Source organism: Lutra lutra, chromosome 16 (assembly GCF_902655055.1).
Source record: "Lutra lutra chromosome 16, mLutLut1.2, whole genome shotgun sequence".
In the NCBI taxonomy this organism is placed as follows: Eukaryota; Metazoa; Chordata; class Mammalia; order Carnivora; family Mustelidae; genus Lutra; species Lutra lutra.
The window spans coordinates 6,458,628-6,476,849 of NC_062293.1; the positions used below are offsets into that span (position 1 = coordinate 6,458,628).

Here is an 18,222-nt window from a genome sequence, read left to right on the forward strand (position 1 = left end):
ATGCCTTTTCTTTTCAAGACTGCTCATGCCAGCCACACCAGCCACAGGACATTTACTATTCATAGATGGGGGTTGGGGAGGGGTGGAAGCTGGCTCAGAAAATCTAGATAGAAGTCAATGTGACAGCCTGGCGGAAAGGCTCGAGGGTGTGTCAGCTGCGGGTGAAGTTATGGTAAGGGCGTCATCCTCAGAGGGAACAGAAACAAGAACTGTGCATTCAAATGTGTTTCTGAGGATGAAATTCAGGAGGCCATCAGCTGACTTCCCAATGCCCTGAGCTCCTCACTTCCTCCATTTTCTGAGCAGCTCTGAGAAAAGAACTAAGAGGCTAAAGAAGGAAGCAGAGAAATGCCAAGAAAAGCAGAAGAGGGAGATGGGGTGAGTGGGCCCCAGATGAGGAGGCTCCAGCTGCAGCTGGAGACACACCAGTGGGACAAGACTATGAGGCTGCCATTAGCTCTTCTCTTCCTCTGTGTCCCAGGTGAGCGGGGCCGGGCAGGTCGGGGTAACAATGGTGTGGGGCAAGGCTGGTGATGGGGAAGGGAAGAGATGAGGAGACAAGGAAAGCAGGGAGGAGGTGAGCACGGAGAAACCTCACCCAGGCAAAGAGGAGTTGTTATGGATGGTAAGATGATTCCCACAGGAGAGCACATACTGAGTGCTAAAGAAATTGGTCCCTTGAATCATCATTGCCACAATTTTGAAAAATGGGAATACTGTCTTAGCCACCATCCCAGGGGAGGGGAGCAGAAAACTAATAGGAATTGACTAATCCTGTACTACCTGGCTTTCTCTGTAATCGAATCCAATTCTTATCACAATCCTTGAAAACAAGAGACCAAGATGCAGAGAGATGCAAGTTATTGACTCTAGATCCATTCATAAAAGGCAGCTAAGGTTCCAAGTAAAATAATATTTTTTAAATATTTATTTATTGACTTTTTTTTCATTTTTAAAATTTTTTTAAATTTTCAGCATAACAGTATTCATTGTTTTTGCACCACACCCAGTGCTCCATGCAATCCGTGCCCTCTCTAATACCCACCACCTGGTTCCCCCAACCTCCCACCCCCCCACCCCTTCAAAAATAATTTTATTTCCAAGGTCATTGTTCTTCTTATAATACTTCTTTCCAAGGACATCACCTTAAAAAAAAATCGTTTACTTATTACATAAGCCTCCTTGTGAATGGTGTTTATGTATGCTGTGTGCTGATGGGGTCCCTGTGTCTCTGACAGGCCTGGGCTGGCCTCAGGGATCTTGCACTATGAGCCGCCTGAAGGTGAAACTCTTGGGGACTTATGGGCAGTCCTACCTTGAGAGCTCCCACAATGTGGTGTGTTCTGAGAGTTCCCATGAAGACAATTTTCTCTCGTTTTTCTGTTTGAACACTGGAAGGAAAATATTTTATTATAAATGGGAGAAAAAAATCAAGACAACTCACCAGTTTGCTCTGATCCCATGCAAACACAAATGTAGGCATTAGAATATAAAGTAATCCAATGTCAGAGCCAACCTTCAGAATCCAAGTAGGAAAAAAATCTTTATTACATTAATCCCATTTCCCTCCACCTCTAGCGGTATTAATCAAGGTGTACTAAGACCCTTAAGAATATTATTCCTAAAACAGGACACTAAAATTAAGAACATAAAGATAATCTGCATGATAAAACTGACTGAACAAACACATCTTAGACTTTTAAACCTTGACCAACACTTGACTAATAATGCCTTAGTGAAGTGATTAAATTAAAAACCTACATTAAAAAAATAAAGCACATTTAAAACACCAAGTTTGGTGATCAGGATAGGTAAAGTAATTTTATTATAAGTTTGAGGATCTAAAAAGTAATTTCTTACATTTACTAAGACAAATCTGAGATGGCCTGCATCAAGCACGTTTGTCCTACAAAGTGACACTGGGCATCTCAGGCATGAAAAGACACAACCCCATAGCCCTTTAGGGATAGGATCATCCAGATGAAAAAAAAAAAATTAAACTGACTCGACTAGGTCATACCGATGAGGATACTTTTGGTTTATCGCTTTGACATGGGGACGGTGAAGAGTTCAGGGAAGAATCAGATTCTTGAAGGTAGCCTCCAGCAGTGCAAGCTTCTCTTTTCCTACTTTTCATCTCGATGATATGTAGGAGACTTTCTGTAATTAATGAGAGTTATGATTCAATTGGTCTTTAAGCCTGAGTCTGAAAATGCACAGGAGCTGGTTGCCCAGTAGGATGATGGATGGCAAAAGGAAAACAGAATGAGCCCGGGTTGTAGACCTTGACCTTCCAGCAACAGAGATGCTGTGGGCAAGTCACTACAGCCCAGCAGGGAGGCCATACACACAAGAGCCAGAAGAGACCTCAAGCTAAGCCAGCCTCCTGCTTCTCAAGGAGATAAACCTCTCTGTCTAGCCAATATTTGCCCTTACACTCATAGGCAGAGAACCTGAGGTCTTTTATAAGTCAGAGCTGTAGGAAGCATCAGGGGTTTAATGGGTATAGAACAAGCACCGTCTGTGGGATCCTGGAAAGAACCCAGAGTGGGAGAAGACTGAGCAGCCCCTGAGAGGCAGCTGAGACACAGGGGAGAGCACCCTCATGCTCCACGACTGACAGGTGATAAGCAGGAGACACTACAAAGGAACAGCTGCAAAATACAGCATGCTCACCAGGACAGAGGCCATGCCAAGGACAGGAGTCCACAGTCTGCCCTCTTGCCTGGGAATGTCTATCCCAGGTTCTCCTAGATAAACCTTCTTCTAAAGCAGAGGCTCTCAGCAGGGATGACTTACTCCCAGGGAACATTAGGCAATGCTAGTTGACAATTTTGGCTCTTGCCACTGGGGGAAAGAGGCTACTGGTATTTAGTGTGGAGGGGCCAAGGGTTTTGTTGAATGTCCTATAGTGCCCTTGGGAGCTGGGAGTTTCTTTCCCAGGCCCTGGTGGGCAGGAAGCCTGCTGTGGGGGTAGAGGAGTGGAGTGTGGGTGAGGGGGACACCGTGCTGGTTCAGGGTCATGTCTGGGTGTAACAGAGCATCCCTGATAATGTTTTCTCATCCAGCCCCGAGGAAGCAGCCCCACATCTTCAAGGCTGGGACTTAAGCAACTGAAAGAGGAGGCAAAGAGGGAAGCTTGCTCTGAAGGGTCCAGTCACCCCACCCAGGCACTCCTATAGCCTGAGCCCCTGTTGGCAACAACCACAGAGAAGGTTGAGTGTTGATGCCCCCACTCCCCCAGCCCTAAGCCTGTGTCTGGAGGACCTCAAGCTGGGGCATTTTGTCCTCTTGAGCACAGTTCCTCAACCTCCCAACTGCTCACAATGGGACTGGATCATTCTGTGTTGAGGGGCTGTCTCGTGCCCTGTGGGATGTTTAGCAGCATCTCTGGCCTCTAATCCCTGGATGCCAGCAGCCACTCCCCACCCCTCAAGCTGTGACAACCAAAAATGTCTTCAAACATTGTCAAATGTCTCCTGGGGGAGCACTGTCACCCCTGGTTGAGAGCCACTGCTTTGCAGATTATTGGTGGGAGAGGCAGATAGCCTTGTGATGGAGAATATCTGCCAGTGGGTCACTTGAAGTTACTTGCTGGGAAATGCAGTGAGAAAATGTAAGGTATTTAATAGGAAGAAACAATAAATACAATTTTTCTTCTAATTTTAGTATAAAAGATAGGAAAGCCTCACATTCAATGGATGACAATATATTGCCTGGATAGGTGAATAGAGAGAGGGAAGAATGGATGGATGGGTGGAAAGATGGATAGACAGACAGACAGATGGATGATAGGTAAGTAGAGGACATGCATAGATCTTTTTCAGAAGTTCGGTACTTTGCCCAAATTATTTCTCAGTGTCCCTTTGCCCTGGGTTACCACCCTTCCTTGTTAAGAGAAGGTCAGACAAGAGCCATGCATTGGAGTAATGAGGACCCCTCAGGTGTCTGGGGCAGGCATGGTTCTCTAGGCAGGAAGCTAGAGTTTAGGGGGTTGCATCCTGATTATTTGAAACTGGAGCCTCCAGGGTGACTAGATGAGGGAAGACAATGTCAAAACTCTGGAGGTGGCACAGGGAGCCTGTGGCTCAGTGGGTTAAGCCTCTGCCTTCGGCTCAGGTCATGGTCTCAGGGTCCTGGGATCGAGCCCCACATCGGGCTCTCTGCTCAGCAGGGAGCCTGTTTTCCCCCTCTCTCTGCCTGCCTCTCTGCCTTCTTGTGCTCTCTCTGTCTCTGTGTCAAATAGATAAATTAAAAAACAAAAAAAACAAAAAAACCTTGGAGGTGGCAGAAGAGCTAGAGATGAGGCCAGGACATGCCAAAGTTGGTAGGTAGCTGCCGAGGGATGGGGGAAGGAGCAGCATGGGGCAAGGAGTCCCTAAGGATGTTAGGTGATGGCAAGTGTTGTCACAGGATTCTGTTCCGGGAAGGAAATAAAGATGCAGTTGTCCTTAAATCATAGCCAAAAGGAACCCCTTCCTGATTGCCTCTTTATACCCTTTGGCCAATAGGCTTCTCTTGAGTGACCCAGACTGTGAGCAGGAGTTTCCACTATATGCAAGTGGGGGCTATAAGCTTGGGGCCTACAGGTGATCATTTGGGAAGGGGATATAGTCAGAACCTGAAGGTTTCCTTCTAGCTCTCAATGCTGCACTTCAACTGGACTTCTTTGGTTCCCATTCTTGCTTCCTGTTTCCTATTTCAACTGGCCATCTGTCCATCCATCCATGCATCCATCCATGCCCCATCTATGTGTCCGTGCATCCATCCATTTATTCAGACTATGCTCTGTAGTATCATTCAGGTCTTGGTGATTGATGGGCATAGCTATCTCCTCTCACTACTGACATGTCTGGGGACCCAGAACCTGTCTGGGCCACCCAAAATCGTTCTTCCCCCACATTCCAGGTTGGCTGAGCACATGAAGGCTGGACATGGCCTCTTGAATCCCAGAATCCCACACCAAATCTCCTCAGGTCTCCCCACATGTGTCTGCTGACAGCCCGTAACCTCCCTGGTTCCTGCCACCCTCCTCCAGCCTCAGGGTGACGTCTGGGCTTCCAGGGGATCCAACCCCACAATGCACCTCCAGCCCAGGTCTCCAGGTGAAGAAAATACTGATGGTGTCTTTCAGGCTCTTTGTCTCTGAGTGGCCCCAGCACTGTGATGGGCACCGTGGGGGGATCCCTCAGCGTGCAGTGTCGGTACGAGGAGAAGTACAAGACATTTACCAAATACTGGTGCCGACAACCATGCTTACTACTTTGGAACCCAACTGTGGCCACTGGCAGGTCTGAGGAAAAGATGAGGAGTGGCCGTGTGTCCATCGTGGACCATGCTGAAGACCTCACCTTCACAGTGACCTTGGAGAACCTCACTGCAGATGATGCAGGAAGATACAGGTGTGGGATCGCAACAATACTGCATGAAGAAGGACTCCATGGTCTCCTGCCCGACCTCTTTTTCCAGGTTCAAGTGTTTGTTTCCCCCAGGTAAGACCCTGCTTTTCTCCGCTGCCACAGAGGAAGGGATCTGAGCTGATCCCTGCAGAGCATCTGAGGAACGCTAAACTCAGGAGTGCAGAACCAGGCCTGGTGTTTGTGCCTCAGAGACTGGGGACCGAGTGGGTTGTGTGGGTGTGAGTGTGAGAGAAATGTGAGTGGTGGGAGTGTGCACGAGTGTGAAAGTACATGTGTGTGCATGTGTGCATGAGAGAGTATGTGTGCAAGCCCCTGAGAATGAAGGACGGCGGGACGGTGACATCCAAGGTCCCTGCCATGAGCCCAGTCTCCTGACAAGAGCCTTGGGCCTCGGGGACTCTGAGGGTGGTGTCCAGAAGGGGAGTTCTGGGCTATGCGTCTCTGTTAGAATCCAGGCAGCTTGTATACCCTCCTGTCCTCCAGGGTTGTGTGTCCCGTTATCAAACTTCTTGAAGTGACCTCTGCAGTCTTCTGGCAGGGTGGACAAGGCAGGGGGATGCACTGTCTGGGGGTGGGACCTGAGGTCTTGCTCTGGTGCCCACTTTCAAACACTCTTGTTTCCAGTGAGAGGAGGAATGCTGTAATGCTTAATGGGGAAGGTGATGATTCTCTGGTCCTGGTTTATGACACATCCATTGCTGAGCAGGTTGGGATGGTGTTGAATGGGGCTACACCACATTCTGGCCAGGCCTGGGTCTCGCTAGTGGGAGATGATGGCCCCAGAAGCTCTGTGCGCTCCTTTCCTGAGTTCCATCTGCTTTGTGACTCTCAGAGAGTTTCTGGGAGCCACAGCCTCCTGGGTGTCCTCTTCTCCCATTCTCTCAATTTCTCACCACCACATCCTCATGTATCTGCTTTGTCCTGATGCTCAAGGTCAGGTCTTGAGCTGAAGGACAGGAGTCTGGGGCCCTCAGCAAGGGCTGTCTGGCACTGGTACCCACCAGATTTGATGCTGATATTGACTTTTGGGGCCACAGAATCTGAGCTCAAAGGTTGGGGTGAAAGGCAGAGACTGGGCCTCCTGTTTAGAAGGAAACTCCTGCCAGTCACTGTGTCTTCCTGTAGGTCTCCGCTTAGCAACGTCCACTTCCTGCTTCTCATACTCCTGAAGGTGCCCCTGTTTCTGATGATGCTCAGTGCCGTGCTCTGGGTCAACAGACCTCAATGGGCAATTTGTGGGACACAGAGTCGACCTGATGAAGACAATATGCAGCCCTACTTGTCTATCAACATCCTGTCCAGAGACACTGCCACTCAGACTAGAAGAGGAAGGACTTCTGGCCCCAAACCTTCTATCTCTTCTCACCTTGCTCCCCGAAACTGGTAAATTTAAGTAAATCTTGAGAAAATGCAATAAAATATGACACACACACAGTTGTGTGTATAACGTAGATGTGCATAGTGCTTGGCTGGGAGAAGGGGGAAAGCATTCCATAGGACCCCTAAATGCCATCAGAGAGTGTCAAGCACAGGCTGGTTGTCCAGAGGAGCCCAAGGCGAGGGCCTGCTTTTTGATGACGCTGACCCCTGAGAACCCCCAGGGCAGCCTCCCAACTCAACATTCCTTCCTTCCTCCATCCACTCGCCAAATATTCACCAAGAACCTATGTAGCTCCAGCCTGTGTAGACATTGACCTATGAGAAATTACCAAAAACAGTCCCAGCCTGAGCTGGGTTCTTGGGAGCGTGGATGGCAGAAGGAGGGGCAGGGCTTAGGACAAAACAGCTGTTTGTGGAGCCAGGTCCTGCCCAGGCAAACGCTCTCTCTCTTCTCAGTATTGGACCATCTAATGTCCAAAGTCAACAGCTGAGCTGAGGGGTTGGGGGTGAGTATATATCCAGATATCCAAGTCTGGCCCAAATGTGGTTATTAGGTGTCTAGGGTCTTGGATCAGAGACATCTGGGGGCAGAAAGGAGGGACCTGGTCCTTCCTCCTGAGGCAGCAGCTCAGTGTCTGTCCCCGTGTCCCTCCCTCCCAGGTCCCTGCTTAGCAGGGTCCTCTTCCTGCTCCTGGTCATCCTGAAGGTGTCCCTGCTCCTGACCATGCTCACTGATGGACCCGGTGTGTCCTCTCTCCTTGTGGGGACCCCGACCAAGAGAAGCTTCAGCCCTTCGTGCCTTTGGATATGCTGCCCAGACACACAGCCCTTCAGAGGAGAGAAGAGAAGAATTCACTACATCTGATTTACCCATTTTTTTGTTGATGGCTTAGGGTTGTTTCCCACTGGGGCTATTCCACAGCCAGTGCTGCCATGAACTTTCTTGTACAGGTCACCTAGTCTATATGTGACATGATTTCACTAGGGTACATACTTAGGGATGGAATTGCTGGGGTTTAGGGTTTGTGCACACTCAACCACACTAGATAATGCCGAGTGATTTTCCAAACCCGAAATTCATGGCCCCACTTAGCTCCCATCAGCTATGACTGAGGGCTCCTATTGCCCTGCCTCTCTCTGTGACTTCCTAGAATATCAGACATTTTAATTGTTAAGTTTTGCCAGTTTGAAATAGTTCTTTGTTGCACCATCTACAGGGTGGCCAGTCTGTGCAGCCCACGGTCCAAAGGTAGATAAGTGTGAGCAGGCCAGTGCAGGTTTTGAAGTCAGTGAGAACAGACAACAGGCACACAGGCTCAGGGTATGTAGAGTTTCCTTACAGCAGAAGGAGAGAGAGATCAGGTGGTAGGTACATCCTTCCCCCTTGGCAGGTGCATCCCCTCAGCAGCCAGTGTGGGTGGTGTGGCTGCATGCATTCCACTTGTCCTGTGGTAGAATCCCGGCCCTAATGAGGTGCACCTGAGGGTCCCTGGCTCATGCATTTAAGCAGAACAGAGGAGCCCTCAAGGAGCCTGGAAAGTATTCCCACAACAGACAATAAGCTCAGCACAGTCCTTGTGGGTTGTTTATCTCTCTGTGAGGAAGTGTTCTGGCCCCAGACATATTCCATGTGGCCAAGCGGGAATCAAGGAGGAGGGTGCCTTTCCCAATCTTCTTGTGTTTTAATTTGAGTTTCTCTGGCTGCCTCACGGTGAGTACGTTTTCACTTCTATTGCATTCCCTCTTCTGTTCAATACCCATCTTTCCTGGGTTTCTCTTTTCCTTACTGAAGATTGGACTCCTACTCTGGTTGGTGAAATTTTATCAATGATGCCTTTCAAATATGTGCTTCCATAATTGATGGCCTTTTCTTTTCTGCAAGGTAGAGGTGTGGAGAAGTGAATCTGATGTGATATATTAGAATATAAACCACAGGGGGAGGGAGACTCCATCAGCCAGCACCAGGAAGTGATACAGCAGCAGAGCACAAAATTAGAGATTTTAGAAATCTGCTCCAGTGAGGGACATCCATGCTTTGAAGGTGCTCAGGTGGTGAAGAAGAATAGAATCCTAACTGGGACAGTGTGGTTTCATGATCCCTAGGATCATAGAAGACCAGAAGTGCCTCAGTGTCACCTAGTTCCCAGGCATCAGTGGTGAAGCTGGCTGCCATCAGCAAGCTCAGGCATTGGCTCTCAGTTTGGGGTTGTCATAAACCACAAACCACAGCATGGTTAGGGGACTGCTCTCCAAGCAGGGGCCCAGCAAGTGGCAGAACCAGCGAGATCCCCCTCCCTTTCCACCCCCACGAGATCCCCCTCCCTTTCCACCCCCACCCACCCCAGGATGAGCAGCTCAGCGTGAGCTGCAGGAATCTGCAGGATTTGGAGACTCAAAACTGGGTTGTGTGTCTGAGATACAAATGCTCAGTCACAGGCTGTTTGAGCACCGAAGGCAGACACAGGCCAGGGAGACAGGAGTGATTGACTGCATTTCCCTGAGGAGGCACTGAGTAGTGGGGCCCCTAGTTCTCAGCTGGAGGACTGGAGATTGGGAGCAGGCGTTTTCATTCTCAGCCTCTAATGCCCTGCAGAATGCCTTCAGGGAACAAAAGCCACACAGAGCAATCTGAAGCAGATGAATTATCATGCCCCCCTGGCAAGGATGGTGCAATTCCCCCTGGGGCAAAGACACCTGAGAATCAGTGCAACAGGCCCCCTCCCCAGAAGATCAGCAAACATTAGCTAAGACCAAGTTTACCAATCACAGAGAACTGCAAAACTCCAGAGCTTGGAAAATAATAGATGTAATTCATGGGTTTTCCCCCATGAGTCTTTAGTCTTTTAATTTTAATGTTTTTCCTCTTTCCTTTTTCAATGAATTTCTTATAGTATCAACTCCTTTTTTAAAAAATATTTTCAAATTTTTATTTTTACAGTTACATTCTATCCTTTCATTGTATTTAATTTTATTTGTGTGTGTGTGTGTGTGTGTATATACATATGTATATATATGTATGTATAAGTATATATACATATACATGTATATATACACACACACAAATAAAATTAAATACAAATTAAAAATAAAAAAATACAAAATACGAGAATACAAAAAAACAAATTAAAAATTAAAAACTTCTCTATATATACATGTATGTATATATGTATACATGAATACACATATATGTGTATGCATATATGTATATACATATATGTACATGTGTATACATGTATATATACATGTATGTATGCATATACATACATACATACATACATACATACATACATGTATATATACATATGTAGAGAGAGAGAGAAGTTTTTTCTTTCTTACAACTTTGGGATGTAGCTTCTTCTAACAAACAGACCAAAATACCCCCAGAATCTAGTGTATGGCTCTGTTCTCTTCACTTGTCTGATGATATCATTTCTCTCTTTCCTGTTGTTAAAGTCTTTTTAAATTTTCATCTTTACAGTTACATTCTATCCTTTCAATATATTTAATTTTATTTTTGTATACATATATAAGCTTTTCTTTCTTTACAATTTTTGAGATGTAATTTCTTCTAACAAACCAAGCAAAATACACTCAGGATATCATATATTGCTCTGTTCGGTTCACCTGTCTATTGATATGCTTCTTTTTTCTATTTTTCTTTTAATTTTCATTTTCACAGTGACGTTTTATCATTTCAGTGTATTTAATTTTATTTTTGTACATATATAAGTTATTCTTTCTTTGAAATCTAGGGATCAAGTTTTCTAACAAACAGACCAGCATACACACACACGGGACCCAGTGTATTTCTCTGTCCTGTTCACTTTTCTGATGAACATTTCTCTCTCTTTATTTTTAATTTAATTTTTATTTATTTATTTACATTTTTGGTTCCGGTCTCTTCTGATTTGCTTAGTGTATATTTCTCTGGGGTCATTGTTGTCACTTTAGTATTCTGTTCTCTTATTCATCTATTCTTCTCTGGACAGAATGATAAGATGAAAAAACTCACCTCAAAAGAGAGAATAAAGGGCAGTACTGACTGCTGGGGACATAATCAGTATGGATATAAGTAAAACGTCAGAACTAGAGTTCAGAATAATGATTATAAAGACAGTAGCTGGGCTTGAGAAAAGCATAGGAGACACTAGAGAATCCCTTTGTGGGGACATAAAATAATTAGAATCTAATCAAGTTGAAATTTAAAAAAGCTATCAATGAGATGCAATAAAAAATGGAGGCTCTAACTGCTAGGATAAATGAGACAGAAGAGAGAATTAGTGACATTGAAGACAAAATGGTGGAGAATAAAGAAACTGAGAAAAACAAACAACCACTGAATCACAAGGGGAGAACTCAAGAGATAAGTGATACCATAAAACAAAACAATATTAGAATAATTAGGATCCCAGAAGTAGAAGAAAGAGAGGGAGGACAGCAGAAGGTATATTGGAGCAAATTATAGCAGAAAACCTTCCTAATATGGGGAGGGAAACAGGCATTCAAGTCCAGGAGTTACAGAGAATGCCCCTCAAAAATCAATAAAATAGGTCACCCCAACATACAACAGTGAAACTTGCAAATCTCAGAGACAAAAGAAAACCCTGAAAGCAGCTTGGCACAAGAGGTCTGTAACCAACAAGGTAGAAACATTAGACTGGCAGCAGAACTATCCACAAGACCTGGCAGGCCAGAGAGCACTGGCATGATATATTCAGGGTGCTGAATTAGAAAAAATAGGCAGCCAAGAATACTTTATCCAGCAAGGATGTCATTCAAAATAGGAGAGAACAAAAGCTTCCAAGACAAACAGAAACTAAAAGAATCTGTGATCACTAAACCAGGCCAGCAAGAAATATTAAAAGGGATCCGTTAAGCAAAGAGAGTGCCCAAAAGTAACATAGACCAAAAAGGAATAGAAACAATATACAGAAACAGGGACTTTACAGGTAATACAATGTCACTAAATTACTATCTTTTAATAGTTATTCTGAATATAAATGGGCTAAATGACCCGATCAAAAGACACAAAGTGTCTGAATGGATAGAAAAGCAAGACCCACTGATATGCTGTCTGCGAGAGACTCATTTGAGACCCAAATCCACCTCCAGATTTAAAGTGAGGGGGTGGAAAACAATTTATCATGCTAATGGACGTCAAAAGAAAGCTGGGGTGGCAATCCTTATATCAGACAAATTAGCGTTTAACCCAAAGACTGAAATAAGAGATGAAGAAGGACACTATATCATAATTTAAAGGGCCTATCCAACAAGATCTAACAACTGTAAATATTTATGCCCCTAACATGGGAGCAGACAATTATATTAGCCTATTGATAACAAAATCAAAGAAACACATTGATAATAATACAATAATTATAGGGAACTTCAACACCCCTCACTGCAATGGACAGATCATGAAAGCATAAAATCAACAAGGGAACAAGGGCTTTGAATAATATACTGGACCAGAATGACTTCACAGATATATTCAGAGCATTCCACCCTAAAGCAAAAGATACACATTCTCCTTGAGTACACATAGAGCATTCTCCAGAATAGATCACATACTGGGCCACAAGTCAGGTCTGAACAGGTACCCAAAGATTGGGATCATTCTCTGCATATTTTCAGACCACAATGCTTTGAAACTGAAACTCAAACACAGCAGGAGATTTGGAAAAAACTAAAATATATGGAGGCTAAAGAGCATTCTAGTAAAGAATGAATGTGTCAACCAGGAAATTAAAGAAGAATTTTGGGGTGCCTGGGTGGCTCAGTGGGTTAAAGCCTCTGCCTTCAGCTCAGGTCATGATCTCAGAGTCCTGGGATCGAGCCCCACATCGGGCTCTCTGCTCGGCGGGGAGCCTGCTTCCTCCTCTCTCTTTGCCTGCTTCTCTGCCTACTTGTGATCTCTGTCAAATAAAGAAATAAATAAATAATCTTAAAGAAGAATTTAAAAAATTCATGGAAACAAAGGAAAATGAAAACACAAGTGTTCAAAACCTCTGGGATGTAGTAAAGGTGGTCCTAAGCTGGAATTATGTAGCAATACAAGCCTTTCTCAAGAAACAAGAAAGGTCTCAAATACACAACCTAACTTTACACCTAAAGAAGCTGGAGAAAGAGCAGCAAATAAAGCCTAAACCCAGCAGGAGAGGAGAAATAATTAAGGTTAGAACAGAAATCGATAAATCGAATCCGAAAGAATAGTAGAACAGACCAATGAAACTAGGAGCTGGTTCTTGGAAAGAATAAGTTTGGTAACCCCTGGCTAGACTTATCAAAAAGAAAACAGAAAGGACCCAAATAAATAAAATCATGAATGAAAGAGGAGAGATCACAACCAACTCTGAAGAAATACAATTTTAAGAACATATTATGAGCAACTTTATGCCAGCAAATTAGGCAATCTGGAAAAAACGGATGCATTCCTAGAGACACATAAACTACCAAAACTGAAACAGGAAGAAATAGAAAACCTGAACAGACCCATAACCAGCAAGGAAACGGAAGCAATAATAAAAAATCTCCCAACATGGGCGCCTGGGTGGCTCAGTGGGTTACAGCCTCTGCCTTCGGCTCGGGTCGTGATCCCAGGGTCCTGGGATCGAGCCCCACATCAGGCTTTCTGCTCAGTGGGGAGCCTGCTTCCTCCTCTCTCTGCCTGCCTCTCTGCCTACTTGTGATCTCTTTCTGTCAAATAAATAAAAAAATCTTAAAAAAAACTCCCAACAAACAAAAGTCCAAGACTGGATGGTTTCCCAGGGGAATTCTACCCAACACTTAAAGAAGAATAAATACCTATTCTTCTGAAGCTGTTTCAAAAAATAGAAATGGAAAGAAAACTTCCAAACTCTTCTTTGAGGCCAGCATTACTCTGATTCCAAAACCAGACAAAGACTCCATCACAGAGTAAAATTATAGACCTATATCCCTGGTGAACATGGATGACAAAATTCTCACCAAGATAGTAGCCAATAAGATCCAACAGTAAAGGATGATTCACCACAACCAAGATGGATTTATTCCTGGTTTGCAAGGGTGGTTCAACATCCACAAATCAATCAATGTGATACACTACATAAATAAAAGAAAAGACAAGAACCATATGATCTTCTCAATAGATACAGAAAAACATTTGACAAAGTACAGCATCCTTCCTTGATTAAAACCCTTCACAGTGTAGGGATAGAGAGACCATATCTCAGTATAATAAAACCATATACAAAAAGCCCCAGTGAATATCATTGTCAATGGGGGAAAACCTGAGATCTTTCCCCTTAAGGTCAGGATGTCCACTATCATGGCTGCTATTCAACAGAGTACTAGAAGGCCTAGCCTCAGCCTTCAGACGACAAAAAGAAATAAAAAGCATCTGAATCAACAAGGAAGAAGTCAAACTCTCACTCTTCCCAAATGACATGATACTATGTGGAAAACCCAAAGGACTCCCCCACCCAAATTTCTAGAACTCATACAGGAATTTAACAGTGTGGCAGAATATAAAATCAATGCACAGAAATCAGTTACATTTCTATACACTAATAATGAGACAGAAGAAAGAGAAGTTAAGGAGTCTATCCCATTTACAATTGCACCAAAAACCATAAGATACCTAGGAACACACCTAACCAAAGAAGCGAAGGATCAGTACTCAGAGGACTATAGAACAATCATGAAAGAAATTGAGGAAGACACAAAGAAATGAAAAAAGTTCCATGTTTGTGGCTTGGAAGAACAAATATTGTCAAAATGTCTGTGTTGCCTAGAGGAATCTATGCATTCAATGCCATCCCTATCAAAATACCATCAATTTTTTTTCACAGAGCTGGAACAAATAATCCTAAAATTCGTATTGAACCAGAAAAGACCCCGAATAGCCGAAGGAATGTTGAAAAAGAAAACCAAAACTGGCAGCATCACAGTTCCAGACTTTAGGCTCTATTACAAAGCTGTCGTCATCAAGACAGCCTGGTATTGGCACAAAAAACAGACACACAAATCCATGGAACAGAATAGAGAACCCAGAAATGGACCCTCAGCTCCATGGTCAACTATCTTTGACGGGGCAGGAAAGAATGTCCAATGGAAAAGACAGTCTCTTCAACAAATGGTGTTGGGAAAATAGACTTACACCACACACAAAAATAGACTCAAAATGGATGAAAGACCTCAATATGAGACAGGGACCCATCAAAATCCTTGAGGAGAACACAGGCAGCAACCTCTTCAACCTCGGCCCCAGTGACTTCTTGCTATACAGTCTCCAAAGGCAAAAAATGAACTATTGGGACATCATCAAGATAAAAAGCTTTTGCACAGCAAAGGAAACAGTTGACAAAACCAAAAGATTTCTGACAGAAAGGGAGAAGACATTTGCAAATGTCTTATGAGATAAAAGGCTAATACCCAAAATCTATTAAGAACTTACCAAACTCAACACCCAAAGAACAAATCAACCAGTCAAGAAATAGGCAGAAGACATGAACAGATATTTCTCCAAGAAGACATCTAAATGGCCAACAGACACATGAAAAAATGCTCCACATCACGTGGCATCAGGGAAATACAATCAAAACCACAATGAGATCACCTTACACCAGTCCGAATGGCTAAAATTAGCAAGTCACGAAATGACAGATGTTGATGAGGATGTGGAGGGAGGGTAACACTTTTACAACACTGGTGGGAATCCAAGCTGGGAAATAGCATGGTGGCTCCCCAAAAGTTGAAATAGAGCTACCCTACGACCCAGCAATTGCACTACTAGGTATCTACCCCAAAGATACAAATGTAGTGATCCGAAGGGACACCTGCAATCTAGTGTTTGTAGTAGCAACGTCCACAATAGCCAAACTGTGGAAGAAGCCCAGATCAATCAACAGACAAATAGATAAAGAAGATGTGGTGCATTACCCAGCCATTAAAAAAAAAAAAAAAAAAGAAATCTTGTCATTTGCAACAATGGGGATGGAACTAGAGGGTATTATGCTATGTGAATTTAGTCAATCAGAGAATGACAACTATCATATGATCTCACGATAGGTGGATTTAAGAAACAAAACAGAGGGGGCGCCTGAGTGGCTCAGTGGGTTCTGCTTTTGGCTCAGGTCATGATCTCAGGGTCCTGGGATTGAGCCATCGGGGCTCTCTGCTCAGTGGGTAGCCTGCTTCCCCCTCTCTCTGCCTGCCTCTCTGACGACTTGTGATCTCTCTCTCTCTATCAAATAAATAAATAAAATCTTTAAAGAAAAACAGAGGATCATAGGGGAAGAGTGGGGAAAAAAACCAAAACAAGATGAAATGCCAGTATGTCTCATGAACATAGACACAAAAGTCCTCCACAAAATATTATCCAATATAATCCAGCAAGGAATTATACATCACGATGGAGTGAGGTTAATTCCAGGTGTGCGAGGCTGGTTCAACAAGGAAAAATCAATCCTTGCAATCCCCAATACCAAACTAAAGAAGAAAAATCATAGGATCATATCAAATGACACTGAAAAATCATAGGACAAATTCCAACACCCACTCATGATAAAAAAGAAACTCATAAAAAGCAGAATAGAAGGAATTTCAACTTCATGAAGATCATCTAAAAATGAAATACAGCTAACATACATAACTATGAAAAACTAAATGCTTTCCCTCTAAGGTCCTGAGCAGGGTAGAGATGCCCACTCTCACTACTGTTATTCACCTTAGCACTGGAAATTATGGCCCTTACACTAGGCCAGAAAAAGAAATACAGGCATGGATAAAGGAAAAGAAGAATAAAGCTGACCCTGTTTGCAGATGGCATAATTCTCTATGTAGAAAATCTCAAGCAATCTACAAAACCTCATAGAACTAAGAGGTGAGTTCATCATGGGATATAAGATGAACACACAAAAATCATCTTCCAGTCCAGTGCAGCCTTCCAATGAGTAGAGCCTGGTAAATATCTTGACCACAACTTTGTGAAAGAGACACTCTGAGCCACAACCACCTAGATAAGCCACTCTCAGATTTGTGACTCTCAGCAAGTGTGAGATAATATTGTTTTCAGCCACGAAGTGGCTGGGGGAATTTGTTATATCACCATAGATATTACATCTTGTTGGACCACAGTTGCCTAGGGCCATGTCTGCAGCCAATGCAGTGTTTAGTCATTCACTCAGTTTGAGTTAGGACAGACCCACCTCCCCACCACCTGTCAAGGACCATCCCTCATCTCTGCACCTTGAAGAGGCTCCTGGTCACCATGTGAACCCAAAAGGGACACCAGCAGCCAGTGCTTTGGCAGACCACCCTCTTGTTACACAATGGCTCCTCTTGCCACTGGATGGAGAGGAGAAGCCCAGTCTCAGCTTCACATGTCCCCAATGTCCCATCAGCTCCTTGAATCTCTGGACCCTCTTGTCCATTGTCATTGTCAGTCCCCTCCCTGCGAGTCACAGTAGAATGGACATTCCAAAGAAGAAAGAGTCAAAGTGAGGTGCACATGGGGTTGGTGATGGCTGTTTCATGTCCATGTCTTGAGAACAGGGAAACACACTGGAGGGAAGCAACCCTGGAGGATTAATATTATAACCCAGAGCCAGATGGAACTTGTGAAATATCTGAGGTCACAGTTCGAACTTGTGTGGCCAGAGGAGAGCAGGGGTCCCATGGAGGCTGGGGGTGCTTGGAGCTATAGGCCGGAGGGGGCCCCTAACACCACTGTAGTCACCACCAATGCCTGAGAGAATGGGCTGCTGGGGGCTCCACCCCGGACATGGTCCATTCTGACCATGAGGAAGTGACATGTCACAGGGGTGAGGAAGTCCCACTGAGGAAGAAATGCTCTAGTGTTGCTCCATTGTGTGGGGCGAGTGTGGTCAGTGAGAGGAGCAGATGTTGGCTGTGGAAGGGGACGGCAATCCCAATCTAGACCTGGACCAGTAGCCGTCCTGTCATCTGGATTGAATGGATTCAGGCACCAGGTCCAGGACTCTGCCTCAGCCCTTGCTGCTGCTGTCCCTGAGCTTCCTGCACCCCAACCTCCTTGAGTCAACGTGGAGGAAGATTGTGAGACCAAACACAGGCAGGATGAGGAAGCAAAGAGGTCTCAGAAAGCAGAAGTGGGCCCTGGAGACTGGACCCTCCGTGAGGAGGCTTGAAATTATCCCCCCTCAGGAGCCTGACATTGCTGTGGGTGACGTCTGTGCTGCAGACATGACCCCAGGGGACGGGAGGTCGTGGCTGCCTGCAGCGCTGCTCCTTCTGCACGTCCCAGGTGAGCGGGGCTGAGCTGGGTAGGGAAGTCTGCCCTGAGTCGGGGGGAGGGAGGCAGCGGGATGGGAGTACAGGGCGACCAAAGGGGAGGGAGGAAGGACATGAAGAGGACGGAGCGCAGAGGATTCTCAGATCGGCCAGCACTGCCTCAGCAGTGACC

The 18,222-nt window shown here is 44.9% G+C and overlaps 2 protein-coding genes across 7 annotated transcripts in view; both read left to right on the top strand.

Annotated features, from left to right (window-relative positions):
• The first annotated feature begins 214 nt into the window (after window positions 1–214).
• On the top strand, window positions 215–7,944 carry LOC125086650 (protein CD300H-like). Of its 3 annotated transcripts, none has more exons than XM_047705975.1 (5): window positions 379–481; window positions 2,475–2,623; window positions 5,135–5,492; window positions 6,546–6,803; window positions 7,461–7,944. In XM_047705975.1, the coding sequence occupies exons 3-5, from the start codon at window positions 5,167–5,169 to the stop codon at window positions 7,663–7,665; spliced, it is 789 nt and encodes a 262-aa protein (XP_047561931.1). In that variant the 5' UTR covers window positions 379–481; window positions 2,475–2,623; window positions 5,135–5,166; the 3' UTR covers window positions 7,666–7,944. The 3 variants fall into 3 exon arrangements, with proteins under 3 accessions (XP_047561930.1, XP_047561931.1, XP_047561932.1); XM_047705976.1 differs by having other exon boundaries at window positions 385–481; window positions 2,471–2,623; XM_047705974.1 differs by lacking the exon at window positions 2,475–2,623 and having other exon boundaries at window positions 215–481; window positions 7,461–7,680.
• A 9,673-nt stretch (window positions 7,945–17,617) lies between these two features.
• LOC125086646 (CMRF35-like molecule 6) overlaps window positions 17,618–18,222 on the top strand; it is a 34,492-nt gene continuing 33,887 nt past the window's right edge. For 2 of the 4 annotated variants that reach the window (XM_047705962.1, XM_047705963.1), the window contains exon 1: window positions 17,624–18,063. In XM_047705962.1, the coding sequence (XP_047561918.1) occupies window positions 17,754–18,063 (310 nt within the window). In that variant the 5' untranslated portion in view covers window positions 17,624–17,753. Of the gene's footprint in view, window positions 18,064–18,222 lie in introns of all 4 variants that reach the window. The other 2 variants (XM_047705965.1, XM_047705964.1) reach the window with 2 other exon arrangements.